The sequence below is a fragment of the Mastomys coucha genome, unplaced genomic scaffold, assembly GCF_008632895.1.
Source record: "Mastomys coucha isolate ucsf_1 unplaced genomic scaffold, UCSF_Mcou_1 pScaffold23, whole genome shotgun sequence".
NCBI lineage: Eukaryota > Metazoa > Chordata > Mammalia > Rodentia > Muridae > Mastomys > Mastomys coucha.
Window position 1 is genome coordinate 77,428,751 of NW_022196906.1, and position 21,966 is coordinate 77,450,716.

At 33.6% G+C, this 21,966-nt stretch overlaps 1 protein-coding gene across 3 annotated transcripts in view; it reads right to left on the bottom strand.

Moving 5' to 3' along the window:
- Phip (pleckstrin homology domain interacting protein) overlaps window positions 1-21,966 on the bottom strand; it is a 114,091-nt gene that overhangs the window by 47,582 nt on the left and 44,543 nt on the right. For all 3 annotated transcript variants that reach the window (XM_031344016.1, XM_031344015.1, XM_031344017.1), the window contains 8 exons: window positions 20,611-20,681; window positions 19,503-19,603; window positions 19,368-19,408; window positions 18,650-18,748; window positions 17,776-17,929; window positions 16,875-17,009; window positions 4,931-5,059; window positions 3,383-3,608 (listed from right to left, as the gene is read on the bottom strand). In XM_031344016.1, coding sequence (XP_031199876.1) covers window positions 3,383-3,608; window positions 4,931-5,059; window positions 16,875-17,009; window positions 17,776-17,929; window positions 18,650-18,748; window positions 19,368-19,408; window positions 19,503-19,603; window positions 20,611-20,681 — 956 coding nt within the window. The remainder of the gene's footprint in view (window positions 1-3,382; window positions 3,609-4,930; window positions 5,060-16,874; window positions 17,010-17,775; window positions 17,930-18,649; window positions 18,749-19,367; window positions 19,409-19,502; window positions 19,604-20,610; window positions 20,682-21,966) is intronic.

Here is a 21,966-nt window from a genome sequence, read left to right on the forward strand (position 1 = left end):
AGAAAGAAAGAAAAAAAAAAGAAAGAAAAGAATGAAAAAGGAACCGAAAAACAGATACCCACGGAAAGTCAGAAGTTAAGAAGCACATGACTAACACGTCAGATTAGTGCTCCGACATGGAGGCTTGGGTGGATATTAACAAGCCAACCATTAACATCTCCTACTCATGCCAGTCATACAAATACACTTGACTTACGCCTTGGACTTTAAAATTTCATCATAAGGATACACATGATAAAAATTCTAACTCATTCTTCAAGTATCAACTAAAATGATACTGTGAACATTTTCCCAAAATTCCCTTGAAAGAACAGCCTGTTCCTCTCTTTCTGGTCTTTCTAACTTAGTACTCAAGCAAATATGTATTATAAGAGAAAGCTCAGAAAGTATTTTCCCCTATGTATTTTCTATTTCCTAAATCTGGCACAAATGTAAGCAGATAATGTTAAATCTTGGGACTGGAAAGATAGCTCAGTGGTTAACGGCTTGTGCTGGTCTTGCAGAGGATTCCAGTTCAATTCCCAGCATCCACATCAGGCAACTCACAACTACCTCTGTTAACTCCAGCTCCTTGGGGATTGGACACAGGCAATCATAAACACCAATCCTCTCCTACATCAAGATAACTAAAAATAAAACCAATCTTTTTATGGAACTATTTCCATGAAAATAACAAGTAGAATAATTAACATTAGGTGTGTGTATATATAAAAGCCTGATCAGTTCAGAAATATAGGGTAGACATGAATTATAAAGAGAATAGTCAAAAGAATATTCTGAAATGAAATAGTAGTAAAGAAAAAGCCAGGCTGTGGTTACGCAGACCTTTAGCCCCAGCACTCAGAAGGCAGAGGCAGGTGGATCACTGTGAGTTCAAGGCCAATCTGGTCTACAGGACTAGGGCTACACAGAGAAACTGTTTCAAAACTCTCCTTCCCCCACAAAAAAGAAAGTCTAAAACAAAACAAAAAATACCAGGTATTGTATGGCTATTTTTACATAAAACTGTAATTAGAAAGGTAAGTAACATGACTAGGTCACAAAGTTAAAAGGTAGAGAAAGACAGAGCTAAAGTCAAATGTCTACTATGAATTTCCTAACTCACTGCTAGATCATATTTGACTGTTTGTTTGTTTGTTTGTTTTTCCAGACAGGGTTTCTCTGTGTGGCCCTGGCTGTCCTGAAACTCACTCTGTAGTCCAGGCTGGCCTCGACCTCAGGAATCCCCTGCTTCTGTCTCCCAAGTGTCATATCTGACTATTGACTAATAATTTGCTATAGCTTAAGTTTACAATTAAAGAACTACATTTAGGTATCAATGTAACAAAACTCCACTTAAATCAATTTATTATTATAATAGCTACATTTAGTTTTACCTTAGCTTTGCTACATTTAGCAAATCAGTTTTCACAAATCTAAATTTACAAACAAATACAGTTTGCAATGATGCTAATGCTTTTCTTTTAGGTTTTGTTCCGTTTGGTACTTTTGTACTTCAGAAATCTAAAATAATGACAATTTTGAGAACTAGTACTAAGAAGGTGGAATTACTGCTTAGGGTTCTCTGGTGAACTAGTTAATAACTGCTATCTAGCTCAGTTTCATGCTTGGAAAGCTCAGTCTGAATTTGTAGCACTCTTGAAATTTGTGCAACTTTGTTGGAGGAAGTACATGAGTAACAGTGGCTAAAGATAACCGCTACCTTTGAGTATAGCCAGTTTTATTTCTGCTTCTTTCTGAGCCACAGGACCACGTGCAAGCCACATGCCACTGCTCCGCCTTACTCACCACGCTATCACGGATGCGACTCTCAGAAATTAGAAGCCTTAAGGTAATTATTTCCTGTTTAAGTTACTACTGCTGGGTATTTTTTCAGGGAGGATAAAGGTATCTAGCACTGACTCAAGAAGCAGGAACAAAGTCAGAAATATAGTAAATATCCCTAATTATATTATACAACTATAAAATTTATGTTTCCTAAATGCTTAGAATGCAATGATTAAATATTTATGAAAGCTTCATATAAGCTATAAAATGGAAGAAAAATAACAACTGCAGTAACACTGAAGAAAAAAGGCGTCTTTTCCTTAAGTTGCTGTGCCTAAAACCCCTGGTAAGAAAACTATAGAGACCTTGGAAGAATCTGATCTTGCCACTTGTACTCTAAGAGTACAACTTAGTTAAGTCCCATGAATGGTACTTCTCTAGAAGTGAAACTTCTAGAATCTGAATATATGACTACTTGTCAACTGGTACTATTCTCTAACTCCTAAGAGTATACTAAGAAATACTAGCTTTACATAATAGATTATACTATATGTGGCAGTGGAAACAATTCTCCTTACCATTCACACGTTGGACATGTCTAATTTAAGGCCCAGAACTTTTTGATCTATATGGCTATCTTTATTCCAGTTTGACACCCAACTGTATAGCATGCTATATCACCACATTTGAATCTTAGGTTTTATAGGACCTTAAACTCATTGTTCACCCAGTACACAATCTATTCAGAAGATCTATTACCAAAGTGTAGGTATCTTCACAAATATCTTTTACTCTAAAATATCTGCCTTAATGACAAAACTGGTTTAATCTTTACAGATTCTTTATTATCTTCACTTAGTAAGTCAGTCAGTGCTATACTTTCTGAATATGGGAAGAAGAGTCTACACACCTTATCCACATTTTAACAACCATTCAATAATTCAACTTATTTGACTTCAATATCCCATGGCTTCATGGAAACTGCTCACTTTTTTTTTCACTCCTATCTTCTCAAAAATCTTTAAAAGGTGGTTGCCTCTAGTCAGGTGTGTTAGCACATGCTTTAATCCTAGCACTCAGGAAGCAGAAGCAGATAGATCTCTGTGAATTTGAGAACAGTTTGGACTATCGTATAGAGTTCCAGGCCAGGTGGCCCTATATAGTAAGATCTTGTCTCAAATTTAAAAAGTAGAAGTAGATCTTTTCTTAAAACACACTTCACCATGAAGTCAATCTAGCTTAGGTTTTTTCACTATTACTAACTTTACTAACATCAATCACAACTATGCATTTGTTTATCAATGTTAATTAATCTTTGTAACTAAGTTATGTTAACACAGACCAAATTTCCCACTGAATGTTCAAGGCTTAATAAATCAGAACAGAAGGTTTTTAATAAATGTTGCTAAATGAATAAATGAAGTACAAACGAATCTTATTAATCCCTTGAGGTTAGATATTGGTAAAAACAAAAATTATTGATTCAAACTTCCAATGTTTTAATTATCTTGCAATGCATACGTATTTATTGGAAATTTTTCCATTTCCTCAAAACAAATATGTAAACAAGTTTTAAAATCTGAGATGCTTGACTCCTACGAAAATCAAGGCATACCTGAAGAAGTTACGCCCATTTGAGGGATGAGCTGCTCCTCCCTGCAGTTTTCACGACCAGGGACTAATCGCTGGTACCTTGATGGATGAGGATTTCCATCAACATCAACCAGAAAAGGGGGGGGCATGAGATGAGGTGCCTGCTGTGTCTGTTCATCTAATACAAAATTGTTGGCATCACGGATAAGGGGCCGATAATCACTATGAAAAAACATCTGATCTGCTATCTGTAAAAAGAAAGGTCCATAAAATACTGGAAAAATAAAATTCATCATGAAGAAATTGCTTAAATTTCTAACAAAGGCCAAACACTGTGCCACAAATTATGGTAGAGTTACTTAAAGAACTATTATGAGATTAGGATTTAGTTTGAACATGTATTATGTGTTTAATTTCCAGAATTAAAAGGATTCAAGGAACCAAAAAATAATCACAATTAATTTTAAGCATATCACTATACTATCTTAATTGTTTATCAAATGAAAACCTGCTGGTTTGTTTCCTCTGTAAACAAGTGTAACAAGTCATATACATTTTTTAAAAGTTTCAATGTAAATGTTAAGTAAAATTACATCTAAGCATAAAGCATTCAAAGGTACTTTTACATTCAGATAGTACATGCTATTTTAAATGATTAGGCTTGTTGTATTTGAGAGGGATTGAACATAGAATCCCAAGTACTCCAAACACATGCTATAACATTGAGCTATACTCATGATTTATCAAATATTAACTACAAAAAAGTAAAGTGATAAAAGAAAGCATTGTCTCTAGAGATTTGTGATCATGTAAAATTATTATGAACTGAGCCCTAATACAACTTCAAATTTTCAATGGTTAATTCTCAATATGTTAAATTATAAATTATTTATCCATCGTAGTACAAATGAAACATTTAAGTATTTTAAACACTAGTCCTAAAGAATCTTTAGAAACAAAACTTCAGCAGGTCATACATTTCAAGAATCACATGAAAACTTAGGCTATTTTACCCTACGTAAATATATATTACCTGTGTAAATACAACATTTCACATAATCTGAAACATCATTTTATGGGTATCAACTTCTATTCAAGGTGATCCATCACAAGTTACAAACTCAAATCCAGACTGTTCTAACAGGGTATGTAAACTCACTCCCTTCGAACTACTTACAATTTAATTACAGAAAAGACTTTATACACGTTCTCCCTGCACTGCTTTCTACAAACGAGTCTCCGGAGTGTTTAAGACAGGACTCTTGAGCTGATACTAAAAATCACTTCAATTGTGTGTGTGCACGCGCGTGTGTGCCTGCATAAGGATAGGTCCATGTGAGTGCGCATGTTCATCAAATCCCCTGGAGCAGGAATTACTTATAGTTTTGACCTGCTTGCCATGGGTGCTGGGAACCAGGCTCTGCTCCTCTCAAAGAACATTAACCACTGAGCACCTCTTCAGCTTCAAGCTGTCTACTTTTAACAATCTGTATACTCACCCACTCCTAAGGAAAAACCTAACCCCGGACACCCATGTATTTAAGAAACAGGAAAATATGCCATACACTACCTTGTCATACTTGCTACTGGACCCAAAACCAAAAATTAAAAGATGTCCATGAGAGTCTGTACATGCAAAGTGCTGACCATCAGGGGAGCATTTGCAGTCAAACACTGCACCATGTCCTTGTCCTTCAATCTGAAACACATTTAACCAAAAATCAGAAAACTGCCATTAAAATATAAAGAAGTGGTACTACTGTTACTAGAATTTTAAATGGAAAGATTTAAAAGTATGCAAACATCCTGATAAAGGGAAGATTAAGTATAATAAGCAGAGTACAATAAAATTTGTGAAAATTCATGAAAAATGCCAAATTAACAACATTAAAAAACCAAGAACCTAGTCACAGACCAGACACAATTCGGAAAATAAAAATACACAGATTTCTCCTCCCACCCAGAGAATCTACCCAGATTAAAACATAACTGAGCCATACATTCCATCTATTTCCATTCATTCCTGCCCTTTCTGTAAAGGCTAAGAACATGGAGGAAAGGTAGAATTTTTTTTTCCTTTTTCTTTTTTTGGTAACACTCAGAAGTTGTAGAAGGGATCACTCCTTACAAGACACTAAATTTTATTCTTTTTGGCTTATAAAAAAAAATTCCCTGGTGGTCTGAATCATCTTTTAATGGTGAATTTTAAAGGTTAAAGAAAAGGGTTTTTTTACCTGATAATTGTTTTCTGTTTTCCAGTTCCATTAATCCAGAACGAATGGGTTTCTCCCTGCAACCTGTCAATCAAACAGAGGTGGCCAATCACCACTCTGATTTTTTTGCTCTCAGTGCTTCTTCAGACTATGTTCCACTTGAAAACTTCTTTAGCAGTATTCTGAAAAAGGTAAAAATTCTACCCTATCTAAAGCACATCTAGGGACTGAATTTCAGAAACATCTAAAATAGGGAGTTGACTCCCAAACAATAATAACTAAGGATGATTTTCAACAACTGTGATTGGATTTCTGGATTAGCAGAATCGGAACACACACATTATCAGGTAAGAAATACCTCCTTTCTGTTCCGGTATCCACTGATCTAGAACAAACTGAACTTAATTGACTATATCCTAGGAAACGCTTGGAAAGAAAGAAGTAACTTTTGAATATTAAAAACTTGGCAGAAGACAGATGTTCATGACACAGGAATTAAAATGCAGAAGAGTCACACTGATCTCTCAAGAAAAATAAGTACTTCAGTCAAAAGAGAAACACCACTCTAAAATTTGGCACATAGGATGAACTGAAAAAGACAACTAACTTTGCCTTTGGATCACTGGAGTTAAAAAAAAAGTACATACAATACTTACTAATGATATCCTAGATGCTAATTTAACAGAGGAGAAAGCAGCTTTCCTCAAAGTTATTACAGAAAACAAGGAAGCTTTTCTAATAACTTACCAGGCAAAAGAAACAATTCATTAATGAGCTAGGATAATTTCTTTGGCATAAAGAAACTTGAAAGTAAGATAGGAGGGGAAGGGACCACTTTAAAACAGCTCAAAAATCAAAGGTCAGAACTACCTTTTCCATAGTAATTTAGGACATAAACCAAATAGCATAGGCCGGAACTGAAAAGACTGTGTAAGTACAAATGTCAGGATTCACATTTTAAATGTTCAGTACTTTTATAAGGAAGTAAATGCTACACAGTAACTAGCCACATGAACAAAAAAAAATTATCTCTAAAAGAATTTTACATCAAAACTTAGGAAATTGTCTGGGCAATGAATAAGATGTTTTAGTCCCCAGTTGACTCAAAATTTCCATGAATAAATGCTTCTTGAACTACACTTTTCTATATGTCCACATTTATAGTTTTAAGCTACAACAGTACTGAGGAAGAGGAGTGAAAGTAGTTAAACTTAGCAATGAAAAGGAAACCTGACAGAGTTTCTTGAGCATGGCACCCTCTCTCAGAAATCCTGTACTGCATTTAATTTGGTGAAAGGAATGGGGTGGTGGTACTCAAGTTCTCGTGCATACTATCTATCAGTGTGTTCATATATACAGTTAAGAGATTTCTAAAAGAATTCTTTTGTTGAAATGGAACTTATAAAACTCTAAAACAACAATCATACACTATCTCTGTGTCCTACATAACAAAACATAAAAAGCCATTGAGACCAGGCACTTGGCAAAGTGGTTACTGCATGAAGGCCTGTACAGGCTAATGTGAGAAGCTGTAGTATGAACTGGGTTAGAGATCCACAGATGTTAGAGATGACAGAGCCAAGGGGAGCTACAAACAGGGAGTTTGTACTAGCCCAAGAGGGAGAAGTGTATTACAGTCAGCAAAGCTGAAAGAACAGAACCATCAAAGCCCTTCAACATGAAACAAAGAGCTATAAAATTTGGAATTTGCCCTGCTTGGTTTGGGTCATAATTTGGTCCAGCATTTTCTCACTATGCCCTTATTCCTTCTTTTGGGATGGCAATGTATATTTTGTGCCATTTTATGTTAGATATATACAATTTGTTTTTTAATTTTACAGTGCATCTTAAGTCTCATGAGACTTTGGGCTTTTAAACAGCCTTGAAAGTAAAAGACAGTGGGGTTGTCAAGTTGAACAAAATTCATTTTGTATTATGATGTGGAAACAAGTCTATAGTGGCCAGAAATAGACTGAGGTAATCTGAATCAGAATGATACCTACATGCTCGTATGTTTGAATATGAGGTTTCAAAAGTCAATGCTACTCTAGATAGTGTGTCTCCCTCTCTGCCTTGTGCTTGTGGGGCATATATAAGCTTTTACCTTCTATTCTAGCATCATTTCTACCTGCCTGCTGCCAGGTTCCTGCCATAATGGTCATTAACTCAGCCCCCAAAACTCCAAGCCACCATTAACAACTATCTTCTTTGGGTTGCCTAGGTCATGGTCTTTAATCATAGCAAAAGAAAAATGCAACTAAGAGACTGACTACCCTAGTTGCTTCTATTTTATAATGTATATTACAACTGACCAGCTCAACCAGAAAAAAAGTAATTCTCTCTGAAAAGAATCGTCTTTTAAATCAGTCAAGGGATTTATAAGACTTTAAATATACATGTGTAATTAGGAAGCAATAAATCTTACTTAAGGAAAACAAAACACTATATTTTTATAAAAAATATGTGTATAAAGAATATATGAGGTCTATGTTCTACCTAAGAAAAAAGACAACATAAAATTTAATTATGCATGATTTATTTATTTCAGTTATAATAAAATAGTCATACAAAACAAAGTAACAACAACAAAATTTTAAAGTAAGAATTCTTCTATATGAACTATTCCTCTAGTATGCTATTATACATTTTTGGGACATATATAAAGACTATATAACAAAACTCATTCACACTAAACAGCAGTAAAGAACACCTAAGATAATTCATGAAATAGTATTAGCCAAGAACGGCAAAAATTTCAAAAGGAGTCAATAAAAAAAGGCAATATCTAGCACTTACTATATTCTACTTTTTAAAGATAGAAGGTAAAGATATAACAGTGTCTCATTAGAAAATTCTATGTGACTAAGCACTGGAAGTGTTTTTAGGAAATGAGTGTCAAACTCCTGCTAGAAGAGGTAAAGACCAAGAACCCAGGTAGTAATAAGCAAATAAACATCTCTTGCCATGTAGAAAATGAAGAGCAGTGCAAAAGCCATTTAAAATCCTACTCAGTCTAAAATCATGATGTTCCTGAAAAGTTATTCAGAGACCTACATAAATGAGAGTTTGATTTATATCAAAAGAACCAAAATTGATACTAAAACTATGACATCTAATTACATCAATGGGCTAGACTGACTGGAGTCAAAACAGGTACTTGTAGAAGTACCTCAAGAGAAATCAAAGATGAAGGATGGGAAGTAGATTATGCAAAATCACTGTGCTAAAGAAGTATGTTAATTCTATATCCAAGGCTACTTGGATTTTCCCATCTTTTAATTTTTTTTTATTCTTTAAATATCCCATTAAGTTGGAAGGGAGCACTGAGCTAGTAAACATTCCAAACAAATCAAATAGCAAAGAGTATTTATACTTAAAAAAAAACCACCTTGGTGTATAAAGCTCCAGTGGAGTTAGGCAACACTAGAAAAAGTAAAAAAGGATTACATACTATATGGGTGAGATGAATTGATGGGAAAAGGGGCTTGATGTCAAGCCAGATGACCAGAGTTCAATCCCTGAGATCAGCATTGTGCACCTACATACCTACACTATACCCTCACATTCACACACACACACACACACACACACACACACACACACACAACTCCCTCCCCTCTCTCTCCACAATAAAAACCAGTTTAAAAAAAAAATATCCAGTATACTGAACATATAGTACTTTCCAATCATTCCTATAGCTTAAACAAAGATAATCTGTTAACATTCTCCACATTGTAGTCATCTAGTAACCTTCAAAGCACATTAAAAGGTTGTCACTGATCTTAAAATTAAAATGTCCTTAATTTATGCCAAGATCACTACACATGCACATAAGATAGCTATTTCAAAAGAAAGCAATTTAAAATAAATTCTACATCTAAGACAACCTGTAATACCTGCTATGGGATAAACTAGTGAGTCAAACTACTACATAAAATAGAAATTATATAAGAATGATTTTTAAAGAATCAGCTTTAGCTTTTATTAAAGATTTTTATTATTATATAAATATCTAAATACACTGTAGTGTCTTCAGACACACCAGAAGCGGGTGTCACATCTCATTACAGATGGTTGTGAGCCACCATGTGGTTGCTGGGATTTGAACTCAGGCCATTAGGAAGAGCACTCAGTGCTCTTAACTGCTAAGCCATCTCTACAGTCCCCCAGCTTTAGATTTTTGTCAAAATAAAAATATTATAAAAGTAAACTAAGTCAGCTCCAAATATAAAAAAATTCTGTGGGCACTTATTCTCTTCCCAACTCTCTGAAAACGAAATAGTGGCTGTCAAAAACACCACAGGGATTTTGATTTCCTTTCTTTTCTACACTCCCAAACAAAGTTTCTGAAAGTTAGCTTCTAAACTCTCTATACTACCCTCTACCTCAATGAAGAAAAAATTCCAGATGGTACAACTCTAGCCTTTCTGTTCTGAGCTCCCAGAGCCTCAAGTCAGTATCTCCAAATGCTGGCTGGACATTTCCATAGCAGGAAGTCTACCACAAGAAATAAACATGAAATTAAAAAAAGAAAAATCTGTTCTCTTTACCCCCTTGAACTTCAATTAATAATGCCATTATTGTCAGAGTAACTCAGGCTTAACTATCTGAATACATGTAATGACTTTTTACTCCCTGTCATCTCTATCAGACAGAAAACAATTGTTACATATACATCTTTCATTCATAAATTTCCTACTACCTATCCATATAATTTTCATCTTTAAATAACTAAAGTAGCCCTTCCTAAATCTACTTAATTTTATACTTGAAACACGACCTCTAAGCAACAAGATTATTATCGCCTTGGCTGTAAGGCTATAGTTAAGAAAGCCACCACAATATTTCACTATTTCCATCTACAAGATCACCTGAGACTATTGGAAATCTCTCTCAGCTTGTGTTTTTACCTCACTATATATTACAGTCTATTAAAAACTTCCTACACTATTTTATCAACCCTTATTTTGTTTATATTGTTCCTCTTAAAATGATTCTTTCTGGCTGACTCTATTTAACTTTTCACATAGAATTTCAATATAAGCTGGGCGGTGGTGGCACACACCTTTAATCCCAACACTTAGGAGGCAGAGGAAAGTGAATTTCTGAGTTTGAGGCCAGCCTGGTCTACAGAGTGAGTTCAAGGACAGCCAGAAGTACACAGAGATACCCTGTCTCAAAAAAATAAACAAACAAAAAAGAAAGATTTTCAATATAATTTCTTAAAAAAAAAAACAAAAAAACAAAAAAACAAAACACTTGGACCATCTAACCTGAACTGACAATTGTGGATTCAAATATAGTAACTGTTTGTTCTAATTTGTTATGCTTCTATATGATATCAATTTATGATTTAGTTCTTCAAGTTAACTGTTAAGTTGCTAAACACAGCCGTGTCTTTCTCATTTTTGGATGCTGATGTTTTATAAACACAAAATACACAAGCAAATATTTGGTAATCATAATGCCTTCAATTTCATTGTTATACACTATATATAAATTACATATCCTTTTCCTTACAAATTATCAAATTTCAAATGCCTTCAAGTAATGGTTAGCTGATTGTCAAAAAAAAAAAATACTATGTAAGTTGTTCAACACTAACTAGTATTTATGCCAACAAATGAAAGAGATGAAAGAGAATGTAAAGAACTTGGGAAACTTGAAAATAACAATAGTTTTATATATATACAAAGAAAAGTGATGGTAACTCTTTACTCAGAGACACTGAAATAAAGACTATAAGCATTCAGGATATTTTAAACAAAAAGATGGCAGATAGATGATACTACCTTATTAGGCAGTAAGAAGAAATAGAGAACAGAGGGTGTGGTGAACAAACTTGAATTCCCAATTCCCAAGTGAGCTACAGCTAGCTATTTTCAGTTTTTCTCTTTCCTAAATATATATAACTATAATTACCTAAAACAAGGTCAAACTGAGAACATGATAACGTCAGAAGTATGCATTGGCAAAAATTCTGAGTGGTTTATTGGCAGACTCTACTCATTTGAAATGTTGCAAGGAGAAATACATTGTTCTGGATTAGTGGACACTGGAACATTTTTAAAAGCCTCTTAAGTAAAGAAAAGTTAAGAGAACAATTATAAAAATAAAGAAAACTTTATTAAATAAAAACTCTTTTATTTGAAATTTACCCATGAAACAACAAAAGCAAAGTAGATTATCAAAGTCAGTAAAAAACAAAAAACATTCGCTAATGAGACATATTATATTTTTTTCCAATTAAAAGCAAAACCAGGTAAGAAGCAACAAAGTACAACTTTAAATATCCTAACAAAAATAGAAAAATATGAAGTAAAGAACAGTGAGGACTACAAAGGCAGGAGCAGCAAAGGAGATAAAGCAAAAGCAGCAAAGATACAAGGAAAACTCTCCCACAGACCTGCAGGCACCACTGCCAACCCTGTTAGGTTAGGACTTAGTATATGCACAACTTAGATGTCATATATTTTTAATCTATACTAGTACTAAGAAATACAGAAGTGAAGAAATTTTAATCTTTAAAATTAAAATTCATTTATAAATTTGTTAATTCTAGTTATACTCTATGGCAATTTAATGGGGAAAAAGGGGGACCAAACATTTAAACCAACACTTAAAACTTTAAGAGAACTTCAAACCTACTTTATTTTTTCTAGGACTGGGAATGATATAATGTCGTAAATTTTAGTATGCAGGCTATACACACATTTTCTATTTCTATAAACAATCTAAATGCCTTTAGCATTTAATTGGCATTTATACACTATAGTTTCATAAAATTTTCACTTAAACAAAGCTGTAATGATGCTTCCTCATGCCAATGTCAAGGAAAATCAATAGGCTGGCTAAGCTATACACAATTAATTTGGAGTATTCATAATACACACTATGTGCTTCATGAACTAGCCAAATACACAGCACTTTCGTTGATTCCTTTGCAAGGACTATTCAACTTGAAACCTTAAGTACTCACATGGTTACAAAACTTACTAGACAAGAATAAAGTACAATGCCTAGAAACTCAGTATTCTTTTAAAGAACAATGTCTTCCTGTGTTAATAATTTCTCTACAACAATCTCTAGTTTCATTCTTCCCTAGAAGAGGAAGAGACAGAGGAAATGGGGAGAGCAGTCAGGGGAGGAGAGGAATCAAGGTTGTTTCCCCCAATGCATGAGACAACAGTGCAGGAGCTGAGATGAATGTGTTAGCCCTTCCTGGGCATAACATTTACTATATCATAAAATGATTACGTATGTTTCAAACTTAACAGAAACACACTCAGTCTGTCTCCTAAACACTCTTATCATTGAGGTCTTCTGCAAAGAGGAACAGTAATAAAAATAAGACAAGTTACCTCATTATTTTTTTCTGAAATACTATTAGCAAGCTGAGAATTCAGTTAGAAGTCTTTGAAATGAAATCAACTAGAAATTATTAAATTATTATTTAAGCATAAAAGAAACGGAATTCTCAATAGCAAACCTTTTGTTTTGTTTACAAATTTAAATAGAAAACAAAGCAAAGGAACTTTTTTCAAAAAAGGTCTTCGTTTAATACATTAGTTTAATACATTTACTGGTATGCTGACTATTGGTGTTTATTAAAATACTATCTCTAAATATACCTATTTAAATTCAATTATAATATAGTGACTATATCTCAAACACATACATTTAAAAATTCAACTTTTCACAGGAAAAAACTTTAATAATACAGGATTTTAATTACTTAAGAATTTAAGAACAGAATTGCAATTTTCCTAATTGGTAGGGTAGAGAAAAAGCTGAGTAACCCATCATGAAATTGAATTATAGATTAATTCTATTATCTTTCAAAACTGTAAGTTTAGGCATGAATCTGATTATTCAGAAACCAGAGACTAGTGGACTGGGGTAGGGTGGGGGTGTTGTGTGACAGGGCTAAGCCAAGTACCTTGTGTGTGTTAGGCAAGAATTCACTTCAGCCCCTGAGAATATATCCTCAGCCCTAAATATGTATTTTTAAGTTCTTATAAATTTTACACTTTAATTGAACTCATTCAATTAAAGGCATACTTTCTTTCTATTTTCTTACTATCAGCCCAATGGTGAATTTACTTAATCATTTTATAAGTTTCAATTTTTAAATGTCTCAAAATAACACATATTACAAAAGCATTCACCGAGTTGAAAGGCAAATTAAAATATTTGAGGATTATTTATCATTCTAAAATTCTACAAAGGATGGCTAGATATGCCAAATAATGCTCAAAAATATTTACTAAATTTAATTGTGAAGTAGGATGATAAGTACAACATAATACCAGAGATTGCATTTGGAGTCATCAGAGCTTTGTGGTATTTAACAGCTCTGATTAGTTACATAAAACCAAATAGCTGACCTGAAGCCGCAGCTGAACAATGACCAGTAAGAGAGGCCATCAGTGTCTATTTCATCCTAAAGTTGTTTTTAATTTCTTAGTAGCAGTGCTGGATACGTTTTCTGCCATATGCCCATTAAAAAAAAAGAGCAATGTAGTGAACAGGGTGGGAAAAGTATGGCAGTCACAAAGATCACAGAAGAGCCACTCAGAATTCTATCACTGTTGTTACTCCTAGACACATCACTAACTGGGTCTAACTGGTAGTTGCTATACAATGTTACTAAAAATTTCTCAGTTACCACCTTAAATACATCTAGCATTAAGAAGACATTAGTAATAGTCTTATTTAAAAATAAAATAAAACATGAAATTTTATACTCTGTGACCAAATCAAAGCTGGCCAAAGCACTTTAGTTTTATAATGAACACTTTCTTTTCTAAAATAGCAATAAAAATTACCCTTATTATAAAAGATATTCATAAAGATACAACTTTGTAGAGCTTGGTAAGTACATTGAAATCTATTAAGTCATTTAAAATTAGAAACCACTAAAAACATTTAAAAAATAAAGATTCTAACTTGTTTTTAATGAGACAAAAGGTAGAGCATACTCTAACTTATTCTGTATCAAAAATAATTGTTTTATTAATTTTAGTTTGTTTTTCTCAATTTGAAGATACTAATGATTATAAAAAAATAAGTCAGCCTTTAGAGGTTTTACTTTTTTCTTTTTTTTTTTGGTTTTTTTGAGGCAGGGTTTCTCTGTGTAGCCTTGGCTGTCCTGGAACTCACTCTGTAGACCAGGCTGACCTCAAACTCAGAAATTCACCTTCCTCTGCCTCCCAAGTGCTGGGATTAAAGGAGTGCGCCACCACTGCCCAGGTTTTACTATTTATTGTACATAAAAGAACAGAAAAATCTTAAAGAAAACATAATTCTTTTCTTTTCTTTCCTTCTGTTAAAAATTATGGTCTCAAATAACACAGGCTGGCCTGGAACTCACTATGTAGCCAAAATGAACCTCAACTCTTGATCCTCGATTCTATCTTCCAAGTGTGGGGTACCTACCACACACTGACTCAAAAATAATTTTCATAGCAATTAAGGAATTTTTACAATGAGATTTCTGGCTATATACCTAATTTATAATAGCAGAACCAGAATATCAATAAACTTAAAAGTGCTGTAATGTTCAGATCTGCAGAAATGGTAGAATGTTGATGTTCCAAACTTACCTGATAAGAGAAAATTCAGCATCAGTGTTTAACTGATTAGAAATTACTCTTCATTTCTATAGCAGTGTATGACTGACTATTCTTTTGAAATGTAAATTGCTAAGTGAAATCACTAATGTGCATACAGTGACAATTAAGTACCAACTGAGAAATGACCAACTTTCGTATTCAAAAGAGATGTTTAGAAAAGAGCAATCAAGAAATACGAATATAATAAAGAGAAAAATAATCTTTACTGCATTCATAAATTTGCTTTTAAAAAACAACTCTACATCATCACAAAGGAAATCCATTCATCACTAACATCTAACTCATAAAAATGGGAATTATACACTTCTCATTTCTTAACTTATGTACATTAACCCACATCCATGGCGAAGGCCAAAGTTAATCACTTCACTAACAAAACTTCCTTTTATTCTTATAATCAATCAAGAACAACATTCAGTGTCAATCTCTTTACAAGCATTTAATCTCACAAACGGCTCTGGGGTTGGCGATGCACGTGTGGCCTTAAAAATCAAAACTAATGGCCAGGTGGTGGTGGTACACGCCTTTAATCCCAGCACTTGGGAGGCAGAGGCAGGTGGATTTCTGAATTTGAGGCCAGCCTTGTCTACAGAGTGAGTTCCAGGACAGTCAGGGCTTTACAGAGAAGCCCTGTCTCGAAAAACCAAAACCAACCAACCAAACAAAAAAACCATTGTTTTGGGCTGGAGAAATGGCTCAGTGGTTAAGAGCCCTGACTTGTGCTTCTGAAGGTCCTGAGTTCAAATCCCAGCAACCACATGGTGGCTCACAACCATCCGTAATGAGATCTGACACCCTCTTTTTTAGTGTCTGAAGACAGCTATATATAATAAATAAATAAGTAAACGAACAAATAAATAAATCTTAAAAAAAAAAATCAAAAACTATAGGCCTTCTATACACTGAGCAAGTACTACCACCAGACTATATTCTCAGCCTGAAAATGACTGAACTTACAAAATAATTCTAATTTTTGTGTTAATTTGCTAATTATCCATCTTATGACTTATTGAAGATCTGTTTTACAAAAATAAACCAGTAAAGATAAAAACATGGTGTTTTCTTTCCTCTTGTTGGTTGAGAACACAAATAAAGAGGAAGTAGTTTTTAATGTGACAATAGAGTATTTAAGGACCCTTTTATTTCATACACTGATCAAAGAGGAGGGCAGATGCTGCTTAGTAAGCTATATATGTAATCAAACCAATGCTAACTCAAATGCTCAGCAAAAATATGCCAAAGGAACATGGAACACAGCATGGAGGCAAAAGGCATTGAGCCAAAATAAACATCTAATATGTTATCAGTTTCAACGAAGTTAGGAACTACCTAATACCTTGACTTCAATTTCGAAACTGATGTACTCAAAATGTGTTCTACAAAAACAAAAAAAAAAACAAAAAAGCGCCAACAAAAACACAACATAAAGACATTTTCGTCCTACAACTTCATTTACATGACTTACTAGACAAAGTGTCACTACTAAAAATAAACTAAGTAAAACTAAGCCAGTTATCTCAATTTACTCAGAATAATTCCTTATTGATAGACATTTAAAGTCATAATAAGGCATGAAGTTAAAATGGATTTCGCTTGTGATATGCAGAGCCCTTCTGTCAAACATATCCAAAATCATTAACAGGTATTAAACAAAAAATATAATTACCATATTGAAATAAGATCGAACTTTGACTCCTCTTGCTAGATCCCATACTATCACATTTCCATCATGACCAGCAGAGAAGAGAACTCTAGGATCAAACGGGTGTGGCTCAAGAACAAATACCTCATCTTCATGACCCTGAAATATTTTGAAGTAACAAAGCTTAATAAATACTTAAGTAATTAAGTAATAAATACTTAAAACTGTACAAGAGAATCACAATGGTTCCAGAAAGCAAGTAGTAAGAATTACTAAACTGGCAAAAATTTCAATTTTACCAGTGTCTAAACAATAATACACTGCTAATAATACTGTTCATTACTTAGGCATTATTAGTAATACTCAAGAATACAACTATTGGGGCTGGAGAGATGGCTCAGAGGTTAAGAGCACTGACTGCTTTTCCAAAGGTCATGAGTTCAAATCCCAGCAACCACATAGTGGCTCATAACCATCTGTAATGAGATCTGACGCCCTCTTTTGGTGTGCCTGAAGACAGCAACAGTGTGTTTAGATATAATAATAAATAAATCTTTAAAAAAAAACAAAAAAGAATACAACTATTGCATTCGTATACAACAAACACAGCAATCATTTATGATGCATAAATGCATTGCCAAGCCAATCCTATTTGTATTTTTAAATTATCCCCAGTTACCTATAAAGTCTGGTTATCCAAGGAAGCAAGGGGTTTTAAACATACTGGCTTTATATTATTTTATTTAGACTACATCCTACAATTTTAATTTGACTGTATTATACATTCAGTCTCAGTAATATTAAAAGCAATCAAGAGGTTTTAACCATACTTATTTACTTATCTAGACTTTACTTATTTTACTCATTTAGACTACACTCTACTGTCAGCCTCAGCAGTACTAAAAGTTTGGGTTTTGTGTCTCACCATGAGAACATGAATCAGTTGACCAGTATAAGAATTCCAAACTTTCAGAGTCATGTTATTAACTGCAGTTATTACTGTGCTGTCATGTCGATCCCAAGCTACCATAGTTACTTTCATTTTTGTGATTTTGTCTTCTATGCCTTGGAGATTTTGGCTGAAAAAGACAAGTTTATTTGTTTATGCCGAAATTATTAAAATACAAGACAAAGATTAAATCTGCTTTCATTTGTTTATATTTGCTAACATGAACAGTTATCATTGTAATTGAAAACAGTTGAAATGGCACAACAGCAGAAGCTATGGCATGGACTCAGAAAATCCAAGATTTCTAGGGTTACTGTATCCACAAGCCATTATGAGGAGATCTCTAGAGTACATCCCTCTTCAATAACTATCCATGGTTCAGTAGTAGCCCATGTCATCCCTCTTCAATAACTATCCATGGTTCAGTAGTAGCCCATGTCCCACCTTTTATTGTTGTACTATTCTAAATGTTCTGTTCTTCCACTCACTAACACAAATACATAAACACAAGTAGAGAGAATAAGCAGTAAAGCTAAAACAACAGTCACAACATAACATTGTAAATCTTTCTTTGTGGAGTCTTAGTTGGTAGGGTGCTTCCAAATAACACGCATAAAAGCTTGGGACAGAATCCCACAATTTCAGAAAACCTGGGGTGAGGCCACATGCCTATAATCCCAACACAAGAAGGTGAAGGAATGGAGACCAAAGCCATTTCTGACTAAAAGTTAGTTGAAACCAACCCAGTATGTCTCAACAGCAAAAACAAAAACCATAGAAAAAAGAAAATAATATTTTTACATTATAATATTAAATAATCTATAAAAATATCTCAAGCTTGATCTCTTACCCTGCTGGACGAGTAGCCATATCTAACAAAATGCTTTTCCATTCCCTTCGTTTAAACTGCCAAATTCGTGCTGTCCCATCACGACTACCACTCACAAACCTGTTTAAAAAAAAAAAGTGGGGGTGGAGGTAGATCAGAGGCTCTATCAAAATGTACTTTCCCAATTTTTTTAAGAACATCTTTACTTACAAAGTATTCTAATACAGTAGAAATAGTTCCCTAAGTCTTTATAAGTCTAAGAACTCCTAAAACTTTATAAGCTTGTAAGACCATTTTAATAGGTCATGAATAGGTGGAAAAAAATAAATCTCAAAATGCTTCAGATGACTTGATAAACAGAATTAGTAATTTTCCAATGGAAAATAGTTGTTCCTCAGTTTTTGATTCGCTCTATTCAAAGTGTCAAGAAGTAACTTTATTTTTATGCATAACCAGAACAGGAGAAATCTAGTAATGTCTTAAATATTATGAATGTGATATATTACAGTGCTTATCAAAGGTTTCTCTTTTGATACAAAAGATAAAGGTATAGAATAAAATATGTCTATTTTAGATAAGTATCCAAATACTTAACATTATGTATAATTTACTGGGAAGAAGACTATATTCTGTGTTGAGCATATAGTCTTCAATATATTGAGTAACTTCTACACAACCTAAAATCCGACTACTAGTTACCTATATCAAGTTCCAATTAAGTTAGACAAATATATTTTACCTGTTACTAGTGTTGGAAAACTGGATACTGTCAACTTTGTCCTGTACAAACAGAAAAAAACACAACAGAAGCTGAATACGTAACTGTTGATTACATTCAAGACCATACCCATCTAGTTCTTTCACCAATACTCACAGTATGAAACTCCAATTCTGATATTTTCTCTGGCTGACCTGATCCAAAAAAATAAACTCTAATAATATGGTCAGTGCTTCCAGTGGCCAAAAACATCCCACCTATTAAGAACAAGAGTGTCAGTTTTATAAATAGCACACAGCTTCTACATACTATTAACTCTGCTGAGTCTTCTTCTGTCCTCTCCCAAACCTATCAAAGTCCTACCTACTATAGTTCCAACTCCCTCTGTGACTTGCCTATACAAACTCTGCAGGAACAAAGTACTCAACACTCACTTATGGCACTATATTATATAGCACATATATTCTTCTTTAAATTCACAATTTGTATGAAAATTTAATCATACTAAGAGCAATAAGCATGAAGTTGTTATACACACTGAAATATTTTAAGTATTTTTGCTAAATGACCCACTACAGAGACCCTAACAACAATGTATTTCAAATTAGAAATTTGAAAACTTTTATCAGCAGCAGATTCCCAGGTATTTACATTACTCTGAGCTAATACTGCTACCTACAGTTATAAATGAACAAAGGTAGATAAAAACAAGATAATGGGAACATTATATATCAGATCTAGTGTCCCCAAATTTCATTATCAATTTACTTTAAACACTTAGATCATAAAGCCATCTGGCAACCACTCAAACTGCTACTGCATAGCTTACTTAGAACTAGAGTATTAGCAGTGAAGGAGCAATGAGACTCTGGAACAAAAGACATACACACTTGTTTTTTTTTTTTTAACTTTTACTGATTTTTATGGAATGTCCCCAAATTCCAAGAAAACGAACTTTAAGATATTTTATTTGTAATGAGAAAGTATAAAGATTCATTCTTTAATTTTGAAATCTTTTATTCCCTCTTCCTAGAAGTATGGCATTCTTGTGATTTTTATACACTGAATTCCTAAGAGTAAAGTTCTCTAATTTGATTTTCATTCTTATTTGCTTATTAGCTCTAACTTATGTATAATGATATACAAACCAGCAGAAAATATTTTCGTAATTCCATCTCTTTGAGATGTGCTTTCTAATGAACAATTAGAGAATTGTTCTAACGAACAATTTTAAGTTGAAAATTAAAATGGTAAATAATCATACCAGCACTGAATGAAGAACAGATCATCTGAACTCCAGGTCGAGGGCGCTCTGTGAATTTTGTGGGTCTTGGACTATAATGAAATCAAATAAATAATCATTTAAAAAAATATTCTAATGAACTATAAGAAATAATCCCTTCAACAAATTGATCTTAAACACAAAATGAATGAGTAACAGCTGGCTATCTTCCTAAAAACAACATCAAAATCAGAACTCTATCACCAGTCCCTCTAAAATTCTAGAGATAAATTCCATAGTACATTCTGATATATATATGCATATATATATATGCATATACATATATGTATCTTATATAGGTATATATAACACACACACATATATATACATTGATCAGTACATAGAACAATTCTAAAGTCATTAACACTCTAGAAATGAATTATAACCACCTTGAATCCAATTTAACAAGTTTCATATAGTAGACTAACAACATACAAATGTATAATAAATCAACTGTAAAAATGAACTCATTGGCAAAACAGGTGTTAGCTCTGAGGTTTGTATGTTATCAGTATATAGTACAGTTAATTAAGCTTTTCCTTTCTGTTTAAAGTAATGTGTATGTGTTAGGAGGGTGGGGGAGGCCTATGAATGTGTGTATAACCATGAATGCATGTGTGTAGAAGCCAGAAGCTGACAATGTGTCTTTCTCAAAGACTGCACTTCACTTTTTGAGACAAGGTCTTAGTTCACTAGACCACTTAGTTTACTTAGCCCCACCTGTGGCTGTCCCAAGCCTATTCCCAGCCCCTCAGGTAACAGATGTGCCTCTATGTCTAGCTTTTACAAGGTGATGGGGCTCTAAACTAAGGACCCTATGCCTGCACAGCAAGCACATTACCCACTAAGCCATCTTCTCAGCTCTTGCTCATCTTCTAATGTAGCAACAAGATAAAACATTCTTCCAAACACAATTTATCCTTTATACTAAAGCAAATCTGAACTCAATGTGAATCATGTCAACAAAATTCCTCCAAAATAGCATGATACACATTAAAAAATTATATTCAGCTTCATTTAATTATAGCTATACTACAGATGTTTTAGATTAATATTTTTGACATGTTTAATGTTTCAACTATGTTGAAAAATAAAATTATAGATCTTAATTATGAGTTCTGATACATGTAACAATGTAAATATAAATCTGTGATAATTATATTTAAAATCCTGCTTTTGCCTATTTTTTTTTTTCTATCAGAGAAGAACACTTTAGCAGCCCATAGCACTAAAACTGGAGCATTTCAGGCTGGTGAAGTGGCTCGGCGGTTAAGAACACTGACTGCCCTTCCGAAGGTCCTGAGTTCAAATCCCAGCAACCACATGGTGGCTCACAAC